Source organism: Cricetulus griseus, chromosome 8, assembly GCF_003668045.3.
Source record: "Cricetulus griseus strain 17A/GY chromosome 8, alternate assembly CriGri-PICRH-1.0, whole genome shotgun sequence".
Classification (NCBI taxonomy): domain Eukaryota; kingdom Metazoa; phylum Chordata; class Mammalia; order Rodentia; family Cricetidae; genus Cricetulus; species Cricetulus griseus.
Window position 1 is genome coordinate 20,855,113 of NC_048601.1, and position 25,242 is coordinate 20,880,354.

Sequence of the window (25,242 nt, forward strand, 5' to 3'; positions counted from 1 at the left end):
CAATCACCTCTCCTGATCAAGAGGCCTCTGTTGTTCAAACCTAATCTTTATCAATCTTGATGGCATCCATAGCTTTTCTCCTCTACTGAAAACAAAAGTATAATCTCTCCCCCAATGCAACACATTTTCTGACTTCCATTCTAAAGTTAAGACATCCTTGAAATATATAGGCTGGTTTGATTCAGTGGGTTTTTCCACAAATGAATATCTCTCAGTAGTTGTTGCTTTTTTATTCATTATCATTTTGAAAATTTAAAGTCAACAAAGCACCACACAGGATCCAGACACCCTGTCCATCCTTACATGGCTTATTGTTTTATATTATTTTACTCTTTCTTTAAAGACTTCACTTCACTTTATTATTGTTAAACTATTTATTTTTATGACTGTCTATAACCATTTTCTTTCTTCAGCATCTAAGTACATTTTTCAGCATTCTGTACCTGTTTAGAGGTTTTTTTGTTTGTTTGCTTGTTTGTTTTTGGTCTGAACCTGACGTTTTACATGTCTACAGCCTTCTCTGACCATGTGAGCTAAACATTAGCTGACTAGCCTACCACTGTGGGGTCCCCACTTAGCATATGGGACTGGTGGTTGGCTCTGCCCTTGACCAGGCATTTTTACCTAGCATGCTGGCTGTTTAAGTGCTCTGTTGCACAACAGAGCCCTTTAAAGGAGTCACACCTTGTACACTTTGAGCAGTGGGCTCCATGCCTGGGGCTTTTCTCAGCTTTCTCAGACCCTACGTTTGGTTATATGGGCTGGGCCTCCACGTTGGATACCAACTGTAGCAGTACTTTCTTGTTGAGACCATGACACAGAGACTTATTAATTGTGAAAACCTGACCTTAGCTTAGTCTTATTCCACTTGTTCTTATAGCTTAAATTAACCTGTTTTTATTAATCTGCACTTTCTACCATGTGGCTTTCTACTTCTCCTTCACTGTATATGTCCAGCTCCCTCTATGTCTCCCTGGCCTCTCCCACATGCTTCAGATTCTTCTCCAGTTCCTCTCTCCCTGGAAGTCCTGCCTATTTTCTCCTGCCTAGATATTGGCCATTCAGCTCTTTGTTAAACCAATCAGAAGATGCCTTTCACACAGTGTTAACAAATATCCTGCAACATGCAGACTCCTGTGTCGGGTGTGATTGTGCTCAAATAGAGCACAGATTTTTTTTTTTTTTTTTTTTTTTTTGCCCTTTATGCTTTCTTCTACGGTTATAGATACAAAGACTAGTTGGCCATTCCTGGGCTAAAGTAATTGATCTGGTGCCCAGAATTTTCCCAGCGTGATAGGATCCCAAATGACCCTAAAGCCTCTAATCTACAGACTTCACATATGAGTCCAGGTGTCCAAGCCACTTCCAGCCTACATAAGTCTAGGGCCAGCAAAGGGAAGGACAAGTATCCCACAGCTGACTGAGTTCCAGTCCTGGCTCTGCCTTTTAGCGGATTGTGACTTTGAGAAAACTCCTTAACCTGTCTCTGTTTTCTCTTTTGCAAGGTGAAAACAAATTGTACTTGTCGCATGGGTTATAACAATGAGCATGAAAAGCCTTAGCACAGTGCCCAACATATCAAAAACATCACATGAGTGAGCACAAGAGAAGGGTTTGGAGTCATGAAGCAAGGTGAGGCAGAGGGACCTCTGAATGGGCAAGGTTTTCAATAAATAGAGCTAAGGCCACGCAGGTAAAAAACTGAGAGCTGAGGGCTGGAGAGATGGCTCAGAGGTTAAGAGCACTGACTGCTCTTCCGAAGGTCCTGAGTTCAATTCCCAGCAACCACATGGTGGCTCACCACCATCTATAATGAGACACGGTGCCCTCTTCTGGTGTGCAGATATACATGGAAGCAGAATGTTGTATACATAATAAATAAAATCTTAAAAAAAAAAAACAGAGAGCTGAGAATATAACACAGCTTCCTAAGCAGATCCCAAATGAGTAACTAGGAAATGAGTCCTTCACTGCCCTAGATCTCCTAGCATTTGGACCATGCTGCGTGTGCATGTCAGACATTCCTGAAAATGCCAAGGGAACTTATGAAAAAGCACTCAAAAGCTGTTTGTGCTAAAGATCGTTGGCTTCTCACTTGCACCCATAAGGTAGCTAAGAGCAGGAAAAACACTAGGCATTGATCTCTGCCTTCCTGGTGTCCTCCTTTACTTTGGCGGAAGGCACAGAGCTAAGTCATTGCTAACCTTTCCCCTTGAGTCACCTAGATTGCTGAAACAACAAAACCTCTGGCAGACAAGGGCAATTATCCACAAGGGCGAGGCTGCACCTGCCTCAGAAACAAGTATCTTGTAGAAACTGGATCTACCCCCTCAAGTGACATACATGACAGCAGTAAGGACTTCTTGGGAAGACTTGGGGTCACAAACTCCTTTATTTGTTCATTTTCATTGAATAGGTCTCCATTCTCCACCTTTCACTATTATTCTATTTAACTAACTAGTGTACTGGGGCTACAGAAACCTGGTTTCGCCCTAAAAATCCAAACCAAAAGAATTGTTCAAACCTTCTTCTTCCTCTTGATTTTCCAAAGAATTTCTCTTCTCTTTGCTTAGTCAGCCCTGCTCAGGTCTCACAGTTCACCAACTTAATCCCAAGTGTAAACAGGAGTTGGGCAGGGCAACCCATTCCCCCCCTCCCCCCCCCCCCCCCCCCGCTTCAACTGCTGTAGGGGAGCCAACATGGCCCACAGTGAGCAGACAGCACAGCTGAGATCCAAAGCCAGAGCTGAAGTCAGGAGGTCCGCCAAGGGGTCACTCTCTGTCTACTGTGCTGTGGGCTCCCTGGTCCAGCAGGGGAGGACATGCCTCTCCACAGAGCAAGGGGAGAGAGTGTACACAAGCCCTACCTGGGCATTCTTCATTGCTGCAGATCCACAGGCTGTTTCTGCAGATGCTGTTGAGCAAGAGAGACTCAGGTCATTGGTTCTGCCAGGAGGGCACCTAATTAAATTAACGTTCACCACAGATAGCCCTGCCCTCCCCGGAGAAAGGAATGGTGCCAGAGCAGTCTTTAAAGGGTTAAAGTGGTACAGGACATGGCTTTGGACACAAAGGGTCCTCGGAGACGTCATAGAGAAGAAACTAAAAGAAAAAAAGAAGGCCTAGGGTGTTCAGTGGCCCCGAAGATCTGCTCTGGTAGTGAGGAGTCTTGTTCCCCTCCCCATGTACAACAGGGAAAGCAATAGAGACCTGTGAAAGAGGTGGCCAGAGCCATGCTGGACAGTGAAGGGGACCCCTGAGGCTCAGGCTCTAGAGCAGTGGTTCCCAACCTTCCCAAAGCTGTGACCCTTTCATACAGTGAGTGCCTCATGTTGTGATGACCCCACCACCACCACCATAAAATCATAATTTTGCTACTGTTATGAATTGTAATGTAAATATCTGATATGCAGGATAGCCACTATTCGACCCCCAAAGGGGTCACGATGCACAGATTGAAAACCACTGTACTAGAGGCTGTAAGCAGGAAGAGGCTGGAGGTGGGACAAGGTGCTATGTCCCCCAGTGTACAGAGGACCGTGAGCTAGTTAGAAGTAATGTGTAGAGATATTCTCGAAGAGAGGCTTGAACTAAGCAGGGCAGGTGCCAAGGCTAGGACCACCGAGGCTCCATAGAACATAGATGGAGGAGCCCCTGCTAGAGGATTCCCAACGGACAAAAGATCTAAGGAGAGAAGCTGTGTGCTTGCTGTAATATATAGCCTTCTCTGCAAAGGACAAGCGTCATTTACCAAACCATCATTTGGAAAGAGCCAGAGCTGTCAGCTGCATGGAAAAGATGTGTCCCTCTGATTTCCCTCTAGGCATACCTGTGACATATTCTTTGCATACCGCCATTACCTTCAACACCTGCTTGGATCCCTCAGCCAACTCCCCATTCCCTAACTCTCAACCAGGGCCAGTTCCAGATCTACCTAATGTTGCCCCTCCTTTCCCAGCTTTCTCTCCCCCAAACCCCCGGGGAGAACACACTATGTAGCCCCAGTTACCAAGTGTTGCAGTCTTGAGAGAGGGAGGTGCCAGGAGGGTACCGCTTCCCAGCATGCACACAAGAACATTCGGAGCTCTGTACGCAGCGGTCTTCGTCCAGGAGCTCTCCCTCTGGGTTCAAGGGCATCAAGGCAAAGATCTCAGCACTGTCATCATCATTATTCATCTCTCACTTCTAGAACCCCATGGGGAATCAGACACTTAGTGCTTCTGAAAAACTCTAAGAAGGTGTGCTATGATGTTTACCCTTGATGTTGATGGACTCTCCATTCTACAGAGGAAAGCATGAGCCAAAGAGCTTGCCCGGGGTTGTCCAGTGGAGAAGCCAACCAGCTTAGCCAGAGGCTTCTTCTGGGAATATCAAAGAACTTGCATGATGCAATGTGTGTGAGTGTGCTGGGTTTTTTTTTCTCTCCAATCCCTACAGGATTTCTTGGAGTCAACAGTTTTGTTCAACAGCATCCAGGAAAGCAGTCATGAGCCTCAGGACTTAGTACTCTGGGTAATTGAATACAGCTCGTGACCATCACTCACAGTCTCCTGGACAGAGACTTTCTATTGGAAAGCCCTTTACAGCTGAGCACACAAGGCAAACCCAGGACATAGTTTATAAGACCTTTCTCCCAGGCTGTAGTCCTGCACCCTAACTGAGAAAACAAATCCACATCTCAGATCAGGCCAGGAGCTCCCTGAACAAAGTCACTGTTAGGGCCAAGACCATCCTTATTTCCCTAGACACAGATCTTTGTGAATACAGTACAATGGGAAAACATAAATTAAAAATAAAGACCAGTTTAATCCTGAGCTCCCTGTACAAAGACTTTAAAAAAGCTAAATAAAAGACCTCTGATTACAGCCATGAGGGAAAAACACAAGTGGCCTTCATTTCTCTTCCCAAAGCCAAGGGCACTGGCAAGGCCTCAGGTTTGCAAATGAAGGGGCGAGTTTATTACCAGGGCAGCCACAGCCGTCCACACATTGCTGCTGACACACTTCACTGATAGGCAGGCTCTGGCAGGTTCTGGTGCAAGGAGACACACACTCCTTATACTCCATGCCAGCAGGGCATGCTGGGTCTGAAAGACAAGTCAAAAGAGTCTCCCCAAGCAGTTCACCAGCATGGCAGTTTCCAAACTCCACCTCAAGTGCAGCCAGCTTGGCCCCTCTGACTGTCTACTCTGTCTATAGAGCCTCAGGGGCCATCTCCAATCTGCCAGCCCATGGTCCCTCTGAAGCCAGCATTTCCCTGAAAGAGCATCTTCCATTTTGCAAGGTCCCAACTAAGACTGACTGGGGTGCCTGGGGCCAGCCACCCCTGCCTCATGGCCATCTGTCCTGCATTCTCCATGAAGAAAGCTTGGACATCTTTGTCTCTCAGTGTTCTGCCACTTTCACCTAAAACTTTCTAGGAGCAATCCCAAATTCTGAGCTAAAAAAGGAATGGCTTCCAGGGACCAGCGAGAAACTATCACTTCCTCCTCTGAGAGGCCCCTCATCCTCGTGGTATTGGCTCCCACCCAATGTCACCCCATCCCTAGCTCAGAGCACAGTCTATACATGCCTACTTTGGTGACATTCATTTATTTCCACTGCTTCTCTGGGCTGCCTTTGAGCCTTATTGCCAAACAATCTCTCTGTCCATGCGTGGAGCACCCAGATCCTCATGGGCTGGACTGGCTCACCCCAAAGACATTGCCATCAACTCCTTCAAAACCATCTATCAGGCATCTCTTCCACCCTACCTTCAAAGGTCTGAAAAGACAGCCACGCCCTTTGCAGAGGAGATGGCAGCTCTAACCCCCTCTTCCCACACCCCCACAGCAGAGACAACAGGCAAAGCTGATGGCAGCGCTGTTTGCCAGATGGTGAAACTCAAGTGTGCAGTGTCAATATCAGCCAGGCCCTCTGCCTCCTTCAGTCCACATTATCTGCCTAATTATAGCCAACCAGCTGTCCATAGAGTGGCTTTTGATCAGGGTGGTGAGAGAGAAGGCTTTTGCAAGGTGACCAGAAGTCTCTATTTAATCATGGTAATTTGGAGATGGTGACAATGACTATGGACTCAGTGAGATTTACAGATGTCAAATGGGGGTGTTGCAAAGCAGGATTGAAGGAACAGTACACACTGTGCCCGGGGGCCGGAAGGATGAGTTAATAAAAGGGAAGGTGTAATGAAGGCTCTCTGGTCCCTCTGGGGCCACCCACACTCAGCTTCAATAACCTGACACTCCTTCTGGAAGACCATGAGGACAAACACTGAGACCTAACAGCTGCGTTGAAGCAGAGACAAGTGTAGGAAGCCAGGGAATGGGTTTCCTGAGAGTCGTGGGGTATTGAGAGGTAAGGACAGGGCCTTGAAAGGCTTGCTCAGCTTCCACACAAACCATGAGGAAAGGGACTCTCCGTCGGCCAGTGATCACAGGACTAGGTGAGAGACGGTAGGAGGCATTCAGGACATAAGGCTCAGTAGACACTGGCTGATGGCATTGGTGGGAAGGTATACATCACTGCACAGCTCCAAAACATCGAGTGCCGCCAACCCTGGGACAAACAGCCTGTGTCTAGCACAGGGGAAAGCAGCAACTTACGACAGGCACTGTGGTCAGTCCAGCCATACAGCACCATCCCTTCCTGGGCGCAGGTCCGGGCGTACTCAAGGAGGGCGGGGCATGAGCACTCTGGCCCAGTAGTACATGTACACAAAGTCTTCTCACAGAGAGCCACAAAAGGCTCGGGATCCACCAGAGGGTGGCAGCGGGCAAACACCGAGGCACTCTTCAGTAGCTGGCACTGCTCCCACATTGCCTGCAGGAAAAGAGGCTCTTCAGCATGGTCCAAGGGGGGTCCTAGCCTTAGCCATAGGCTCACTGTCCCACTGAGGATGGAGCTAAGGGAAACCAAAGTTGTCCCTTCAGGATCCAGCAGGTGCTATCTACAGTGTTACATCCATCAGACTAAACAGAGGAAAGACAGTGGCACATGCTTGTGAGGTAGACCAAAATTAAGGTCAAGTGTTAGATGGGGCCAGAAATGGACAGCAAGACCTCTGTGCAAAGCTGTGTCCTACCCGAGAGAAAATCAAGGAGAGGTATGAGCACTGAGCTCGGGCTTGGACTTGCAGCTTCCAGCTCCAATGATGGAGGTAATAACTCTTCTGCCCTGACCTGGCCACCTATCTTCCCTGATCTTAATCTTCTTCATTACTTACTAAAGGATCTAATCGGAAGAGGTTTGTTATATGCAGTAGTTATAAGCATCCCCACAGATTTAAAGACAATAGACTGGGGATGGGGCTTAGGAATCCATTTTCCAACACATTTCCACAGGAGACTGCTGGAACCAATAGGATCAGTTCCCATTGGCAATAACATATTACTAGCCTATTAAATGGCTGGGGCACTGGTGGGAGGGGGGCAGAAGCAGGCAGATCTCTGTGAGTTCGAGGCCAGCCTGATCTATAGAGTGAGTTCCAAACAGCCAAGACTACACAGAGAAACCCTGTCTTGGGAAGAAAAAAAAAAAAAGCCCATTGAATATCTCAAGGCGTGTTGTGCCAGGCGAGGTTTATTTTGGGTTTCCCTTCTGTTGATACCCTCAACTCAACCTAATAACACAAGGCAGGTTTGGAACTGTCAGTCCTCTCCTGTGCTGATTTGTTAGTATAAACATGCCTGCATGTTTTACTTACAAACATCTCTACAGTCTGTAACTTAATGATTCCAAATGCCTGTTGCCAGTTGCTGTTTTTATTGTATTTATTTATTTATCTGTAATTGTCTCTGTAGGTAAGGTGCCTCTAGCCCATGGCAGCTTTTCTCTCTCAGTGCCACACAGACCAGCAATGTGTATTAGAATCAATGATGTCTTCAACTTGATACAACACGCGGCTACGGATAAAGCCACAGTTTGTTTCTTGCATAATTTCTCTCATGCATATGCATGCCTCCTACTGGAGGTCAGCAGATAGCGAACAACTTAACAATAACCTTAGGCTAGAAAGAAATGAGCACAAGAATAGATGTATATAAAAAATAGCTAATATATATATTATATATATATATATATATTATAAAATACATACTATGTATTATACTGAGCCATAGGTGCTAAGCTGGAGCCAATCGATGTCTGCAAACAGGATAGAAGGAAAGGAGGAAATAGGTTGCTAGTTTTGAGAAGAAAGTCCACAGTCCACATTGGTCAAAAGCAGGGAGTCAGACCCAAGGGCTTCCCAGAAGTAAGGTAAGTCCTACCTGCCTGCCACCAATCTCAAGACCCTCCCTGACACTAGGGACACTCTGTGGTCCTAGGGAATCAGTATCCTGCTCACAGGAGCCCTGTACAGGGACCACGCATCCCACCCAGACAGTCAGAATCAGGCAAGCAGAACATAATGTCACATCTGTGGTGGGACCATAGTAGGCCCTGGTCCACTGTGCATCTTAGAAAAGCAGCTGTCTATTGGTAAGGTCTACCAAACTACAAACCTGCAGGGCAGACGTGGGTGTGAGCTGGCCACAGCAGCCCCTCCCTGTCTCCACCTTCCTCAACTCCCTGCTGTTGAGTCAATGTCTCTGTGGCCACTCTCTGGTAGTAGGAACCTGGACTACTAATTAGCTTGCCTGGCAGAAAAAGGTATCCTTGAGTGAATGGGGGTAACAATCTTCACGCTACTTCACGGGCTGCTGTAGAGATGTCCCACTGCCTACCACCCAGAGGCCATCATGAATGAAGATCCTTTTGGGTCTCAGCTGCACGTGTCCTTCCACTAGCCACCTTGAGTGATCTACCCAAGGAGAAATAGATTTTCAAAGTTGGTGACCAGAAGGGGCTGGCTGGCCTGCCTTGACTTGACTTTAACTTCCACAGCCCCGAGTTCAGGCTCAGGCTCAGGCTCATGCATACACCAGTTGTGTGAACTTCTGCTTATTGCCCAACCCCTTCCTCTGTGGCAGTGGAGAATGATCACAGCTCCTACTGTCAGTCTGCAGTGAGCAGGGAATGGAATCACACATGTCAAAGGCTCATCTCAAGAAATGGTGACCCATATCATCACCTGGCTTGTGGCCACCAGAGAAGTCCCTTCTGTTCCTCTGTCTCCACCACTACAAGCAGGTTTCCAGAAGGACAGGATGCTCTTGTTCATTTTCCTATCTCTATCTCCCTGGGCCATATTAGGATAATGGTCACCATGACAACATTATCACTTCTCTGGTATCTTGGGTGCTGCCTGGTAAGCAGAGGGGCAGCTTTTGTTGATTTCTTATTTGGGAAGGTTGTGATCTTCCCAAAGTAGCAATGAGGCAACTTGATGCTCATGGAAGGTGGCTGAGGTCTGAGTCTGTTTCCATTCTGCAGTACTGTCTGCCCATAAAAACGCCACTCAAACAGCCGGGGTGGTGGTGGCGCACGCCTTTAATCCCAGCACTCAGGAGGCAGATGCAGGCGGATCTCTTTGAGTTCGAGGTCAGCCTGGTCTACAGAGTGAGTTCCAAGGGAGCCAAGGCTACACAGAGAAACCCTGTCTCTAAATAAATAAATAAATATAAATAAAAAATAAAAACCACTCAAGGAACAGGATCAGAGCTCTCACAAAGGGCAACTAGGGTGTCCAGCTGCTCAGGTCCGCCTACCTGTTTTCCCACCCACAGTTCAGAGCCAGAAAAAAATACACAAAACCCCAAAACCCCTGAAAATTGCAAGACCATGGATACCTATTGTCACTGACACCCTAGGGCTGTCAGTCAAGGGCAATTGCTATACACTATGTCCGCAAGAGCTGGTCATACTGTGTCCGCAAGAGCTGGTCTTACTATGTCTGCAAGAGCTGGACATAGTGAGAATGAATTAGAAATTTTTTCCATGCAGGATACAGTAGCACCCAAAGAAAGGAGAACTGCAATTCGGGCATCCTCCCCGCCTGAAGTCCAGCCTGGTTCATCTGCCATTGGCCCAGGTCAGTCTCGTCCCAGATTGAAGAGAAAAATGGAAACGATGCTCTAGCATATTTCCTGGGCGGTCCCTGGAGGTATTAAATGGTTTGTCGAAAGCCACAGCAAACGGGGTGTTTTCAGGTTATTTCACTGCAGGATGGGAGTGTGGTTTCTGCAGAAGCTGCCTCCTCCCTTCCTAGAACAAATTCTTCAGTCCCATGGCACCCGCCTGAAATCCAGCTACAGTTTCTCCCTCCACAGAAACAAAAGGAAGTCTGAGCTCTCATCTTCTCCTCCACATTTCTGCTGGTCATCCCTGACCTCAACCTGGTCCACAGTCTGGTTGCTAGGCAGGATTTTCAACATCTGCCCGACGTCTCCAGCATGATCCACTCTCACCCCACAGCAGTACCCAGAGGGGTGTTTAGCTCTCTGTCTCAGCCACTCGAAGGCTTCTCTGTGCCACCTCAGGCAGCCCCACCAGGCCAAGCCACGTCCTAAGACAACATAGGATGAAGTCCAAAGTGGTCTCCAGACCTGCACTCCCAGGCTCACGCAGAGATAGACAGATGATGCTAAAATAGTCACTGCACATGTACTGGGTGGGTGGCCTCCGGGTCCCTGACAGTGCCTCTGCTGGAAATAAGGTGCAAATCTATGCCCCATTCCGACTTAAAAGGAAACAGTCTAGCTCATTAGGAAATCAGGGAGCCCAGCCCTCCATGACCTGACCTCAGCCTTCCCATCTCATCCCATCGCTCCCCACCCCAGGCATTACTTGAAAACGTCCTGATGCTTTCTTCACTGGCACACCTACTATGCCCAGGCACTGTGTTTAGTACAATGAACATAAAAGACAGCACAGTGGAATAGATTCTGACCATCACAAGGCTGGAGGTGGAGCCTACCCCCCCACCTGCCAACATTTCTCTCTGAAGCCCATCCTGCCTCAGTTCAGAACCCCCCGCCGCCCTTTCCAGGAAGGTGTCCCCCACAGTTCTCCTCTCATAATCCTCTGGGTGCCACAACCCTTGAATTGCAATTACCCACTTCGGTGCCCTTCTCCCCAGTTTCTCCTACATGATTTCAAAAGACAGGAGCCACACTCTTAGGGTGCAGATGCTAGGTCAATAGCAGCAGGAATGAACACAAGTGTAAGCACCTCCAGTCCCTCAGGTGCTCCTGTTTGCATGCAGGCCGAAGGCTTCGCCCCTACCTGGGGCCACCTTCTCAGTGGTGCTGCCTATTGTAGCTGGAGGCAACCTGCAGCTGAGATGTCAGGAAAGCATGCCAAAGCCAAGCAAAGTCTTAGCCGGGTCCGGATGCTGTGTAAGGACTTGTTATGATCTTTTCCCTTAATAAAAAACCATTCTGCTTGAATTCTGTCATGTGACATCTTTCTCTCTTGAGCCACTTTTTTTTTTAATTACAACATGTGTGAAATCAAAAAAATTGGTGATTCAGAATGAACAGGCCAGAAGAGCCGAGCTAGAGGCCTGAGCCAGTCATCTGTGGCTTCCGTCAGCCCTCCCAGCCAGTGGCTGCTGACCTAGAGAAGCCCAGCCACAAGGCTCCACACAGTTTCCCCGCATGGCTCCACTTCAACAAGGTGGATATGAAATACAAAGCCCATCCCTCTTCTACAGCTGAGACCCTCTTTTAAGCCATACAAATAAAGTTATTTCAAAACCCCTGCAGCTTGCACAAGCTGGACCTTCAGAAACTGGCAGACACCTTCATAGGACACACTACTTCCTTCAAAGGAAAAGAAAATACATTCATCCTTTCAGTTTGGGATGAGATTAAAGAAAGAAAGGATTTACTAGGTCCTCACAGAATGGTGCCTGTATTCCAAGCACTTGGAGGCTGAGGCAGAAAGGTGGGGAAATGGAGGCCAGTCTAAGCTACGTAGCACAATCTTGTCTCAAAATAAATAAATGGACAAATAAGGCTGAGGTGAAGGCTGTGCAAGCATGGGGACCTGAGCTTGAATCCCCAGAAACCACATAAAGCCAGGCACAGTAGGTGTGTGTGTGTGTGTGTGTGTGTGTGTGTGTGTGTGTGTGTGTGGTCGGGGCTGCTGCAGTCAAGTGGGAGGCAGGGACAAGACAAGCCCTGGAAGCCGACCTTGATGTACACAGTGTCATCAAACAAGTACGAGATGAGTACTGACACCCAAGGTCGCCCTTGACCCATAAGATTCAATATCTCCTGGAATGCTGGGGTTTTATGCTTCTGGCTCTCTTTCCACTACTACTTAGTAGTTCCTCTTGGATACCTGGCTTGAGAGAAATGAGCTGGATTCTCACACTAGAATCTCCTTAAACCAGGCAGCAAAGAAGATGTGAAAGCCCATGAAACAATGCATTCTTCTACCTCAATACTTTGTTCTTGAATTTAGAGTTATCTTTGCTTTTTAATTTTTCATTTATATGAAATACAATGAGACTTAGCATTTATTAAACTAATTAATATTTTAGTTTTAATGCCTAATATTGTAAATATCAAGAACTATAACCCAAATAAGCAAATTAGAGTCCTCAGTTAATTTTTCAGAGTTTAAAGGAATTCTGATCCTAAGCAACTTAAGGACCATTGTACCAGTGATGCAGTGACCAGACTTGAGGACCACTGTACCAGTGATGCAGTGACCAGACTTGAGGACCACTGTACCAGTGATGCAGTGACCAGACTTGAGGACCACTGTACCAGTGATGCAGTGACCAGACTTGAGGACCACTGTACCAGTGATGCAGTGACCAGACTTGAGGACCACTGTACCAGTGATGCAGTGACCAGACTTGAGGACCACTGTACCAGTGATGCAGTGACCAGACTTGAGGACCACTGTACCAGTGATGCAGTGACCAGACTTGAGGACCACTGTACCAGTGATGCAGTGACCAGACTTGAGGACCACTGTACCAGTGATGCAGTGACCAGACTTGAGGACCACTGTACCAGTGATGCAGTGACCAGACTTGAGGACCACTGTACCAGTGATGCAGTGACCAGACTTGAGGACCACTGTACCAGTGATGCAGTGACCAGATTTGAGGACCACTGTACCAGTGATGCAGTGACCAGACTTGAGGACCACTGTACCAGTGATGAAGTGACTAGACTTGAGGACCACTGTACCAGTGATGCAGTGACCAGACTTGAGGACCACTGTACCAGTGATGCAGTGACCAGACTTGAGGACCACTGTACCAGTGATGCAGTGACCAGACTTGAGGACCACTGTACCAGTGATGCAGTGACCAGACTTGAGGACCACTGTACCAGTGATGCAGTGACCAGACTTGAGGACCACTGTACCAGTGATGCAGTGACCAGACTTGAGGACCACTGTACCAGTGATGCAGTGACCAGACTTGAGGACCACTGTACCAGTGATGCAGTGACCAGACTTGAGGACCACTGTACCAGTGATGCAGTGACCAGACTTGAGGACCACTGTACCAGTGATGTTGTGACCAGACTTGAGGATCACTGTACCAGTGATGTTGTGACCAGACTTGAGGACCACTGTACCACTGATGTGGTAGCCAGACTTGAGGCCTGAGTATACTCCACAACTCAGTCACTTGTCATCAAACCACAGGTTATAGTGAGTCGAGGATTTCATGGTCACAGAACAAAAATTTAAAATATTCAGGGCAAAGGGTTACATCCAAGCTGAACATATATCTACTTGTTTTTCTTTTCATTATTCTCTATTTTCACTATTCAATAGGGCATGACACTAATCTACATGGCATCTATAATGTATTAAGTATAAGAATAATCTGCAATAATTTAAAGTATACAAGAATGGCTAGTTCAGTGGATAAGGGCATTTGCTGCACAAACCTGATGATCTAAGTTTGGGTCCCAGAACCCACATCAAGGTGGAAGGAGAAAACTGATTCAGGTGTCCTCTGACCCCCACCCCACAATGTGCGCTATGGCACATGACCCACACATAGACATATCCTCTCTCTCTCTCTGTCTCTCTCTGTCTCTCTGTGTGTCTCTCTGTGTGTCTCTCTGTGTGTCTCTCTCTGTCTCTCTCTCTCTCTGTCTCTCTCTCTGTCTCTGTCTCTCTCTCTCTCTCTCTCTCTCTCTCTCTCTCTCTCTCTCTCTCTCTCTCACACACACACACACACACACACACACACACACAAACCAACAACAACAGGAAACAGGGGCTAGAGAAACGGCTTCACAGTTATGAACACTTACAACTCTTCCAAAGGACCTAAGATCAGTTCCCAGCACCCACATGGCAACTTATCAACACCTGTAATTCCAGATCCAGGGGCTCCAATGCCCTTTCTAGGCCCCTAAAGGGGCTACATACACATAGTGTATAACACACACACACACACACACACACACACACACACACACACACACGATTTAAAAATAAATCTTTTTAAAAGTACCACAATAATAATAATTTTAAATAAATTAAGTATAAAGAGGATATGGACAGGCTGCAATCAACTGGCATGCCATTCTAAAAGACTTGGGCATCAAAGGGTTAAGAGACAGTATGGTAAATGCAGGGGTTCTAAAAGCATAGGTGGGCTAGAATCCCAACTCCATCCCTTTAAAGTGTGTGACTTTAAGAAATTTGTTTCACTTTTCTACACTGCCATGTCCTCCACTATAAGAGAAGCTGTAGGAAAAGAATGAGCGTAACCTAGGTCTGCTTCTCTTCCTTCTCTTCCTGCTTCTCTCAACCTCCAGCTTTCACTTGGGCACAGCTACCAGGAATGAAGATTCCATGTTCTGTCCTGTCTGCTTCCAAGAGCAGCTACAGCACTGAGCCATGCCCAGAAGTGAGGAACCTGCCTGACTCCATTTTGAAGGCAAGGGTCATTATGCTATATTTTTTAAGAGTAAATTTCTGTTTACTGTGAGAGTTGAGTTGCTCTCTGTTTCCTGGAACCTGACCTTCCACAACCCATGACCTTGATTTGTTTTTGGGAATACCCTTCCTGTCTCTGGCCAGCCCTGCCCCATCCCTAATCACATAGTGAGTGGCCAGATTTTTTAAAAGATTTTTTTTTTTTGTATTTCCTTATTGCCCCATTGTCTCCCTTCTGTAAAACCACTGTGATCTTACTCCTTAAAAGGGACCCAAGAGGTGGATTCAGGACTGCTCTCTTTAACCCGACTAAGGAGAAGGTTTCTGGCCAGCTCTTGGGTACACCCCAATAAAAATCAAGCTTGCTTCAAATTATGCTCAAACTGTAGTAGTGGTCTTATTCCCACCACTGGAATTAACAGAAGGACAGAAGTAGAAAGGTATACTGCACCATCCAGGAAAGTCCTCAGAAGGGGCTTCCTTTCTTGTCCCTTCTCATACCACTGCTGGCACGTGACTGTGGTGTCTGGAGTTTGAGATGGCCATGAGCTACAAGCTCCATCCTGAAGGCATTGAGAAATGAGACAGAAGGATTCTGGATGCCAACAGCATGGGATTCTGGTCTGTCCCTGCACATCCTGCCCTGAGCTGCCCCTGAGAGAGAAACACACTAACTACAAGCCATTGTCACTCACGGCTGGATCTACCCAGGTAGCAATACTGACCTCAGAGAAGTCAAAAAACAAAATCAAATGGGCTCATGCTGAGATGGCTAGTGAGTCCTCCCTACTGTTACACTCGCCAGTTGTCTGCAAAGGCTTCACTTTGGCTCTCTGCTAAACCATTCTGGCAGGGACACAAAATAAGGGTCAGCTAATTTGCACTTCCAGCATCTCCTGGCTCCAGTGCCTGGCACCAGCCACTTCTGTCTTGTTTCATCTCCTGTCGGTGGTGTCAGAAGCTGGCAGCGAAGTGCAGCCCCAGCTCCATCAATCCATGACTTCACCCTCCTGGGCGGGTGTACAGACCCAATTGTGGCCCATCTTAATCCCATTTTCAGTTCATCAGAGGAGACCAGGCCTCTTCCCTGGGGAAGTTAGGCCCCATCTAGGGGACGGGAGAGAAAGCAAGAGTATCTCCCCTGAGGCTGGGAAGGCTCGGCAGGAGAATAAACAAGAGCCAGAGGTCCAGAGGTCCGAAGTTATGCTATTGTTTCATCTCAAGCAGCTGACAAAGGAGAAGCGGGTGGGGCATGAGCATTCCTGGGTCTGAAGTGAATAAAGAAAGGAGGGCATAATATATAAAGTGCAAGTTGTTCGCCTGGCCCTGATCTTTCCAGCTCCAGAGTGGGTGTCAAGAGGCTGCTGCCCCTGGAGGAGGTGTGGAGGCGCCTAGAGCCTAAACTGGTCCAAAGCAGTGGGTTCAAGAATTCACTCAGGGCAGAGGACAGTTTCCCATTGGTCAGCCAGCAGGGATTGAATGTGACAAGGGAGGTAACAGATTCTATTTGTAACTTCTGGCTGCCTTGGTGTTCTTATCTACATTCCAGGCTTCTAACTCATGGTCAAGATTCAGATCTTGAGCCTGTTTCATACCAGTCCATCAAATGGATGGGGCTCCTGGAGCTTCCTCTCCTTAGAATAATTGCATGGGGCACTCATGATAGGCAGGGTGACCAGATAGAACATAGTAGAACTGCCAGTGTCCACAGAGGCTTCCCTTGTGCCCCTTCTCACTCTGCCCTGGCCTCGTGGGAGCCTCTGAGTAGGTGCTCCATGATCAGTGCCAGGCTCTGCCAGCTGGAAGAAGAGTCAGGCATTGTCAGAGTAAGAAACATAACTCTAACTTTAGAGGGGATAAGAACGTTTATTCTGGAAGAGCGAAGGGGTCTGTACCAGGTTGGAGAAACCCACAGGAACAGTTGGCCTGAACAAGGGAGAGCACATCGACCCCAGATGCTGTCTGGGAGGCCAGTACAAGACTGATCCAGACCCCTGAACATGGATGTCAATAAGGAGGCCTCTGTACTCCAGGGAGCCTCTGGTGGTGGGATTAGTATTTTTCCCTGGTGCAAGAAGGGACTTTGAGAGCCCATCCCACGTGAAGGGTTACACTCTAGCCCTGGACACATGGGAAAGGGCCCAGGACCAGCACAGGAAGATTTGGTGGATTTTGCAGAGCCCCCGTTGAGGGCCCTACCCTGCCTGGGGAGTGGTGGGTGGATGGGGTGGGGGTAGGTTAGGGATGGGGGAGGAGGAATGGGGGTGAGGGGAGGGAGAGGGAGAAGGGACTTACATGTGAAACAAGCTTGTTCCCTAACTAGAACTAATAAATAAATTATAAAAAAAAGAACGTTTATTCTGAAGCCAATTTGTGATCATGGTCTGGGAACACAAATTCAGGTTACTTCAAATTCCATGTTCCAATGTAGTAACCGTTTCACCTAACCGCTATTATTGTACAGAACAAAGAAAGCCATACATTAAGGGTCTTTTCAAACCCATTGGTGGAAACATTAGGTAGGTGTATTAAAGCAGATGAGGAAATCTCTGCTGTAGACCTCAGATGTTTTGCCAGAACTCCTGGCCTTTTGGTTGGTGGAAGATGGTGATCTACTAAGTAAATACATTCCAAAAGGTTTTATGTGCCAGTCACAAGGATGAAAGAGGTGAGCAAGAAATGGCTATTTAGAGAGCTGAAGATAGCCCAAGATAAAGTGCATTCGGGTTCTGGACCTACAGCATTCCAACCTCTATGATCACTCCATCAGCCTTGCTCAAGGCACAGTGGGAAATGCAGCTTCCCTCTAGGAACTGTTGTTTACAGTCTTATTCCCTGGTTTGCCATTCGAAATCTGCCCAAGCTCTAGAATAAACAATCCAATCTGAACCAGTCTACACATCCCGCTCACAGCAAGAAAAATCACGCTCTGTGCCAAGAGTCAAGTCCCCTGAGCGACCCCATCACTCAGCATCCATCAAGTAGCTTGTCACCTACTGACCCCAACAGTGCTGCTGTTCTCCTTCGTGGTGGGTTAATTTCTCTTGTGTCTGGTCCTTGGCTCTCTCTACCTGATACAGTTTCAGCATTGCCCGCGCCATCACAACTTCTCAGTGAGTATGTACTGGTGGGCACCACCCCATTCCTTGCCCATTCTGGTCCTCTGTGTTAGGGAGGGATGTGATGCTAGGACTTTATCCAACCCTCCTAAGGGTTTGTCAAAGTACCCAGAAGGCAAAGTGCCAGCCAACCCGAAGGAAATCTTTGAAAACTCATAGCAGCTGCTGAGACTCTGCAATAAGGCTAGACCATCACAGACAATCACCAAGGATGTCACTGCCACCACAGCCACTTGGCTCTTCTCTTGAGCTGCTCTTAGATGGATACATCTGACATAAAGGAAAGGGTTCTCTTATCTGGGTGTTCAGTAGAGGAAGTCCTCTTAGAGAGGGGCACAGAGAGGCAGAGCAGGAAAAGAACCCATGGGAGGACATGAAGAAGGGAGTGAGCCCAGGATTCCTTCCTGTTCTGTGTGTCCCTTGTATAAGTCCTCACTCCTTACTTAGCCTTTTGGTGACTCGGGAAAGACTCAAGAAAGATCCCGTGTTGCCAAGGGGAAATGTATATTGATGTTTGTTTTCAAACCCACTGCAATAAGGCACAAGGAGTAGGCACTCTGTCTGTAAAGCCACCTCACGGTGGTTGCTAACCTACTTGGCTCCTTAAGTTTGCTGACTTCTATGGGCCAAACTCTCCCTGTTCAATTTTGTCTGAATTGGAGCTGGAGAGATGGTTCATCAGTTAAGATCTTCCAAAGGACCCAGATTCAGTTTCCCCATTCAGTACCCACGTGATGGCTCACAACCGACTGTGACTCCAGTTCCAGCGGATCTGACAACTGTACTGGCCTCATTAGGCACCAGGCATGAAAGTGGTATACCAACATACATGCAGGCAAAACACCTATACACATCAGATGTTTTTTAAATTAACAACTTTGAATCCCAGCCAAGCAAAAGAATGGCTGTTCCCAATTGCCAAGAGCCTACTCCAAACCAAACTCCTTGACGAAACCACCCTCCCCGACACACACACCTGTCAGCTCCCCATCCGGCTCCATCTGAGCGGATATAGCAAAAAGCGACAATACACCCTTTACAAATAAACAATTCTGTCATGAGGACATGCAGAGTGAGTTGCTTTGTACCCGTCAGGATGGATGGTACTTCATGTGCTTTGCTTCTCTGGGCTATTGAAGAGATGTGCTATGGTTATTCAAAGACAACATCGGTTTTACAAATATTAGCCCATGAGACAGGTGATTTCCTGTGGACAAGAGAAGTAACAGGTGAACGAACGGCACGTTGTCTTAGAGGAGAGGAAGAATGTTCTATGGGATGGAAGATGGTGAAGAGACAAGACATCGGCAGCACAGAAAATGTCCTGTGTTCTTGTAGTAAACACTGGATTCAGAGATGAAAGAAAGGTGGAAAACCTAGAGCTGTTAGGGAGTAGACTGGAGTGCTACGGGGTGGGGCTCACACGTCAACCCTGAGCAGCTGGACTGGAAGGATCCTGCAACTCCAGTGTTCAAAGACATTGAGGGACACCCAGAGTCTTCACATGACCATAAAATGTAAGGAGTGCTCTCTCAGGAAGCTGGGAGCTGGCTAGAGCTGAGTTGTGCAGGATGGCCAGAAAGACCCTAGTGAGGCTCTTCCAAGGCCTCAACTCCCAAAATCAAGATCAGAGCATATCCTGCCCACCTGGCTGCTGTTTTCAGAGAACCTTCATGCAATGGGTAAGAGAATGAGTAAGCATCTTGGAGAATCTCATCCAACCCTCGAGTGTGTGTGAACCTGAGATCCCTAACCCTGATGAAAAGACATTTCTTCCGCTCCTGCCCTGGCTGAGGCTGTTGCTGCCACTGGATTATCCCCTTGCTGTGGATCAAGTGAAAACCAGCACACTAAGGCTTCCCATTAACCATGGGTCATCTTGAAGACCAGCTCTTAGGAATTACATGGAAATCTCTTGATAGCAAGCACTGAAGTGTCCTCTTGACAGCAGCAGCAAAGGCAGGAGCTAGTCTTGTCACACTGGGAATGTGACCTGAGGGTAGTGATGATGGCTACAGTGACTGGATCCCCCAGGCCAGACCAAAGCCACCAAGTGCCGTACTGCAGGCTGGCAACACCCCAACTGGTTAACATTTACATGGTAGGCATTGTCATCACCCATGTATCTGTGTATTATATGGTGTACGGTAGTCATGTTCACTATGGCAGGTTCTCTATCAGGTGACAGGAGATTATCTTGGGAAATGGTTGTGTTTTTCACAGCTAGCACGACCATTCTGTGGGCTAACAGCGGTCCTATGGGGCTTTGGACTCAAACCACAGACAAGACACAGTGCCAAGACCATTTTCCCCTTATGGTGTTCAGCCCTTCCCCATGGCCCCCAGACTGAACTTTACAGAAGGAGAAAGGCTAACTAAGGATTTCTAAAATATACATTGTGCAATAGCTATGAGCAAATGAGTGTCACTTATCTGAGCATTTATGGCTTGGGCTCCAGACTCAGCTGGACAAAAGAAGAGAAAAAGAAAATTTCAAATTTGCATACAATCCAACAAGCCATTATCAGTCCCAGCAGAGAGAGGCACTGGATCTGTTGGTACAATGTTCTTCCCCAAGGTATAAGTAATATGACCAGGCTCTCTGTAAGAGCTGACTCTTAAATTCAGCTTTGAAAAGACCAAAAGCAGGAGAGACAGAGATCCCGACAGCTACCCAAAGTAGTTGTAGGCCAGTGCAGCCTCTCCCAGAAGACTCTACGATTCCAACTGGCCCTTGAACCAAAGGGCAACCGCTGGTGACAGATGCCAAGCTGCCAGACCCAATTTCTGAGCCTGGGGCCCAGGGGGAGTAAAAAGGCAGAACAGTTCAAAAAGACCACATTAATGACCTCCCAGGAGATGCACATCCCAGCCAATGAGGGAGCCCTGGCTGTGGGCAAACACATTCTGATTGGCTAAGGGCAGAGTACAGTTGTCTGGGTAAACAATCTGAAACAAGAACGCTGGTCATGCCTCAGGGAGGTCAGATGTATTTGGAGCCTCAGTCCTGAACGAAGAACCAAGTACTCAATTTCTTAACCTGTTCCCAGTACACTGGTTAGCAAGGACGCTAACGCACCTGGGAGCCTTAAACCAATGTCCATAGAGACAAGCAAAGCTGCTTCTAAGCTCACCTTTGTCTTCCCGGAACAAAGCACCCAGTCTTTCCCTCCTCAACTCAACCTCAGTATCGGGTTCTCTCCAGGGAAAGTCAGTCTGCACCTTCCACTAATGCCACATAAATGGGATTGTTCCTTGGTACTCTGAGAGCTGGGGACCATCTGCCAAACCCTTGCTGTGTGCCGACCGTGTTTGCAAAGTCAAACAAACAAAATATGCTCTGTGGGACCTGTTGCTCTCAGCCCTGCCTTGAAGGAAGGGAGAGGGAGAGCCACCAGCCGACAACGGAACTCTAAGTTGAGAAATACAAAGGGAAAAATTAGAAAAATCTCTCTTGCACAGTACCTTGAATGGATTTCTTTTGAAATGTGTCTGGGTGGTGGAGAATCACTAGAGAAAAGTCTGGCCTCTGTCACTTGCCTATTTGGATGTCTCAATGTGCTGGGCATCTCAGATTCTTTCTAACCTCTGTGGGATTGTGCTCAACCACCCAAAAAGAAACCAGTTATAACTGGGAGGAGGGGAAGAAAACAAAAATAGTTGGGAGTCTTAAGTCTAAGGTGCTGTATTTGCTGAGGCTGTGCTCCGCACCCCGACTCAGAAATCATGTCACTCCTGGGGGAGACACAAGACAATAGGAGAATGCCAGATGTCACATCATTGTCGTCAACAACATCATCACTCATACAGTTGAGCACTACTGGGGTGAACACTCATGCAAGTGACCTTTCTCTTCGTCCTCCCAAGAGTCCTGGCAGGTCCTATTCCTAACCCTGTTTCACATGTGTGGGTATTGAGGGTTGGAGAACGAAAGGTGAGAATTTCAAAGAGTAAGTGGCTGACTCATACCCATCTATTAGCACAATGCCCAATTGTTTTCTTCTTTGTTTCTGTGATAACTGAAAGCCACACGGGGAGGAAAGGGTTTATTTTAGCTTACAGGTTATAGTCCAGCATCGAGAAAAGTCAGGGCAGAAACCTGGCGGCAGGAGATCCTGGGGGAGCACCGCTTACCGGCTCACTTTTTCGATGCACTCATCTTGCTTTCTTCTACAAACCAGGACCATCCATCTGCCTAGGGGATGGCACCACTATTCATGGGGGGCTGGGCCCTCCCATATCAACTATTAACCAAGGAAATGCCCCATAAACAAGATCACAGGCCAATATCATGGAGCGATTCCTCAGCCGAGGTTCCCTTCTCTAGGTGACTCTAGTTTGTGACGTTGAGAAAAACTGACCAGCACACTCAACCACAAGTGAGAGGATCTCAAGGGTTCAGCCCGTCAAGGACAAACATCAGACGTGTCACGCCAGGGGAAAGAGGACTTCTGCACAAAGTACACTCCTCTTGGAGCTGGAGCTCAATGCCTTGTCAGCAGCCCTGGCCGTGTGCCAGGTGACTACCCAGAGGGCCTAGCACCACTGAGTCACTGGAAATGCAGGGAGAAAAAGGCTTTTGGAATGTGTTTGTTTACAATTTGGATGTTGTCTGCTTAAGAGTTTAGGCTACTACATTTAGTATCCGCCCAGGATATTCTCCTGAGGCTGACATGCTCCTGGTTCAGCAGTTCAAGAAGTTTTGTGAAAATAACAGATTCATTAGATGAGTAACCAACCGCTAACGAAGCTTTCCCGTGCTAAGCTAGTGTGTGAGTGTCTATTGGTGGTGGTGTTTCTAACATTGGAGAGGTGTGTTCGTTTACTTATGGGCAGATTTGGGTGAATCTCACTTCTACCAGTGAAGAATTCTGGGTTATTCTTGGGGAGATCATTACAATCCCTAGCTACCGCCTAAAGCATATGTCCCCCACACACTGTTTCTGAGACCTATTAACTACTGTACTTTGACACAACACAAGCACAATAAAGAATCTAAGAATTAAAAGATAGAGTAAAGAATCTCATGGGGTTTAACTCCTGAAGAAGGAAGAGTACAAGAGCCTGCAGGTAGAGGGATGCGAGCAATCCTTTTTCAGGTAGAATGATGTGGGCAATTCTTTTGTAGCTGGAGTAATGGGAGCAACTCTTTCACAGAGTGATGTGAGTAACTTTTTTTTTCTTTTAGGCAATATAAGATTGACACAGCAGGAGCATCCACACCAGATGACAGACACCAGCACTTTCATCCTGGAATTCTCAGCTTCCAGGACTTTAATAACTTCCATTGTCTGGTATCATGTATTTTGGTATTACTACACAGAGGAGTGGAGATACTGACTGTAAGGAGTCAGGCATTATGCTGGCCCGCCTCTGTCACCAGGCAGAATGCACTCAGGCAGTACCCTGGTCAGCTCAGGGTTCCATGGTTTCTAGTCTGTAGGCAAGTGCAAAGGACCCCTTTAAAAGACAGACCCCTGCCCACTTAAGCTCTCTTCCCTGCTCTCTTTCCTGCTGTTCCCGTGGGGCAGACAGGACTTTGCCTGTCTCCCTCTTCTCTTCTGTTCTCCCTGTGTCTCTTTACCTCTTTTCTCTTTCCTTCCCCCCTTTCCCTTTCTAATAAAACTTCTCACTGAGCTCTGTCTGCCTGGCAGGTTTGTCTCCCACCTTGGTCACCCTCACCTGCCATGGAATCTGCCAAGGTTCACCTTGTGCTTTATTCCTAACACTGACCATACCCAATCATTTTTAAAGAAAGTACAAAGCCATGGAAAACATTAGAATTAGACAAAATTCTAGCCAAAATAAGTTTTCAATTAAAAAAGACCCATGAACACCCCATACTGAAAAGCAAGAGAAACCCATTTCCCACACAACCCCTGAAGAGAGAAAGAGACCATGAGCCTAAGTCCCTTACTTAATTCCAGGAATACACACCATCCAGAGCACATCCAGACCAGACTGTACCCACCTTATGCATGTCCCCAGAGGAGCTGTTGCAGTGACTGCTGGGAGGAGATGCCCTTTTACACCGCTGCTCTTCACCGCTCAGGGCCCAGGAGTTGGCAAAGTCATAGGGGTCTGAGGTCAAGGCCCCTACAGAGAAAAGTTTCCACAAAATGGTGCTTCAGTTAAGCCTGTTCCAGGACTTCTGCATGAAAGCTATCAGCCAGTCGAATCAACCTCTGCTAGATTGGACCACAGGCATTTGGACCATAGGCACTCCATACAGTACTCAGCATGGCACCACAGTGCATGGGCAGTGAAGACCAGCAAGTGCTTAGTGAGTTGACGATCCACGGTCAGAGGGACAGATACAACGAAGATGACATGAAAGAAGATGAGGATGTCATCAGAGAAGCTTCTGTGTGCAGCAGATAGAGATCACTAGAAATCCACAACAGGTCTAAATGTAGAGGACAGCTGACCATGGCGTGCTCAATCCCAACTGATACCTCTACAACACAACCCCTACACCTAAGGCTCAGAGAACCTCCCAAAAGAGGAGCAGAAAGATTATTAAGGGCCAGAGCCTCAGGAAGTCTGTTATGAGATGGTGTCTTCTATACATGACAGAGAAGCTGGTTGCCTGAACAAGACCAGCACAGTGATAACACCAGTGACATTCCAACATAGATGGGGGAAATCTGACAAGGCCCCACCCCTAGAAGAAGAGCTAGAGGCAATTAATGATGGATGAGAGAAGGATAGTCAATCTAGGAACGAGCCCCCCCCCCCATAGGCTAATCAGACCTAAACAGATACACATGAGAACAACACTAAATGGACCTAGAGGAGGAATGCACCTGTGTGTGTGTGTAACAATAAAGAAGTCATAGGAAGAAGGGAGTGGGGGACACACAAAGGGAGCTGGAGGGAGGAGGGGGTAGAAATGGTGCGAATCATTAAGATACTTTAGAAGAAAGACGAAGCAGATGACACCATCCAGCATCACTTCTCCGTGTCCTGGAATGCCCTTCCTCCTCTGTATGGACCATTCTCCTCTTCCTTTGTTGTCATGGTTCCAGTAAAAAGTGCCCACCCACCCCCAGCTCATGTGTTCAAGGCTTGGCCTTGAACTGTTGGTGCTGTTTGGGGGAGTTCTGTGGAATAATCCTTCCGTACACTGTGAATGTGAATTATTCTCATCGGTTAATAGAATAGCTGGTTGACCCATAGCTGGGCAGGAAGAGATTGGGTGAGACAGCCTGACACAGAGAGAATTCTGGGAAGAAGAGTGGAGTAAGAGGAGTCTCTGCCAGATGCAGAGGGAGCAAGAGATGAATGTGCCGTGTTAATAAAGGTACCACACATGGCAGCGCA

The 25,242-nt window shown here is 47.5% G+C and overlaps 1 protein-coding gene across 1 annotated transcript in view; it reads right to left on the minus strand.

Annotated features, from left to right (window-relative positions):
• The window catches only part of Vwf (von Willebrand factor), a 116,156-nt gene extending 93,745 nt beyond the window's left edge, over nt 1-22,411 (minus strand). The window contains exons 1-5 of the mRNA XM_027428330.2: nt 22,054-22,411; nt 6,598-6,814; nt 4,963-5,085; nt 4,009-4,120; nt 2,867-2,913 (exon numbers count right to left, since the gene is read on the minus strand). Coding sequence (XP_027284131.1) covers nt 2,867-2,913; nt 4,009-4,120; nt 4,963-5,085; nt 6,598-6,811 — 496 coding nt within the window. The 5' untranslated portion in view covers nt 6,812-6,814; nt 22,054-22,411. The remainder of the gene's footprint in view (nt 1-2,866; nt 2,914-4,008; nt 4,121-4,962; nt 5,086-6,597; nt 6,815-22,053) is intronic.
• Between the last annotated feature and the right edge of the window lie 2,831 nt (nt 22,412-25,242).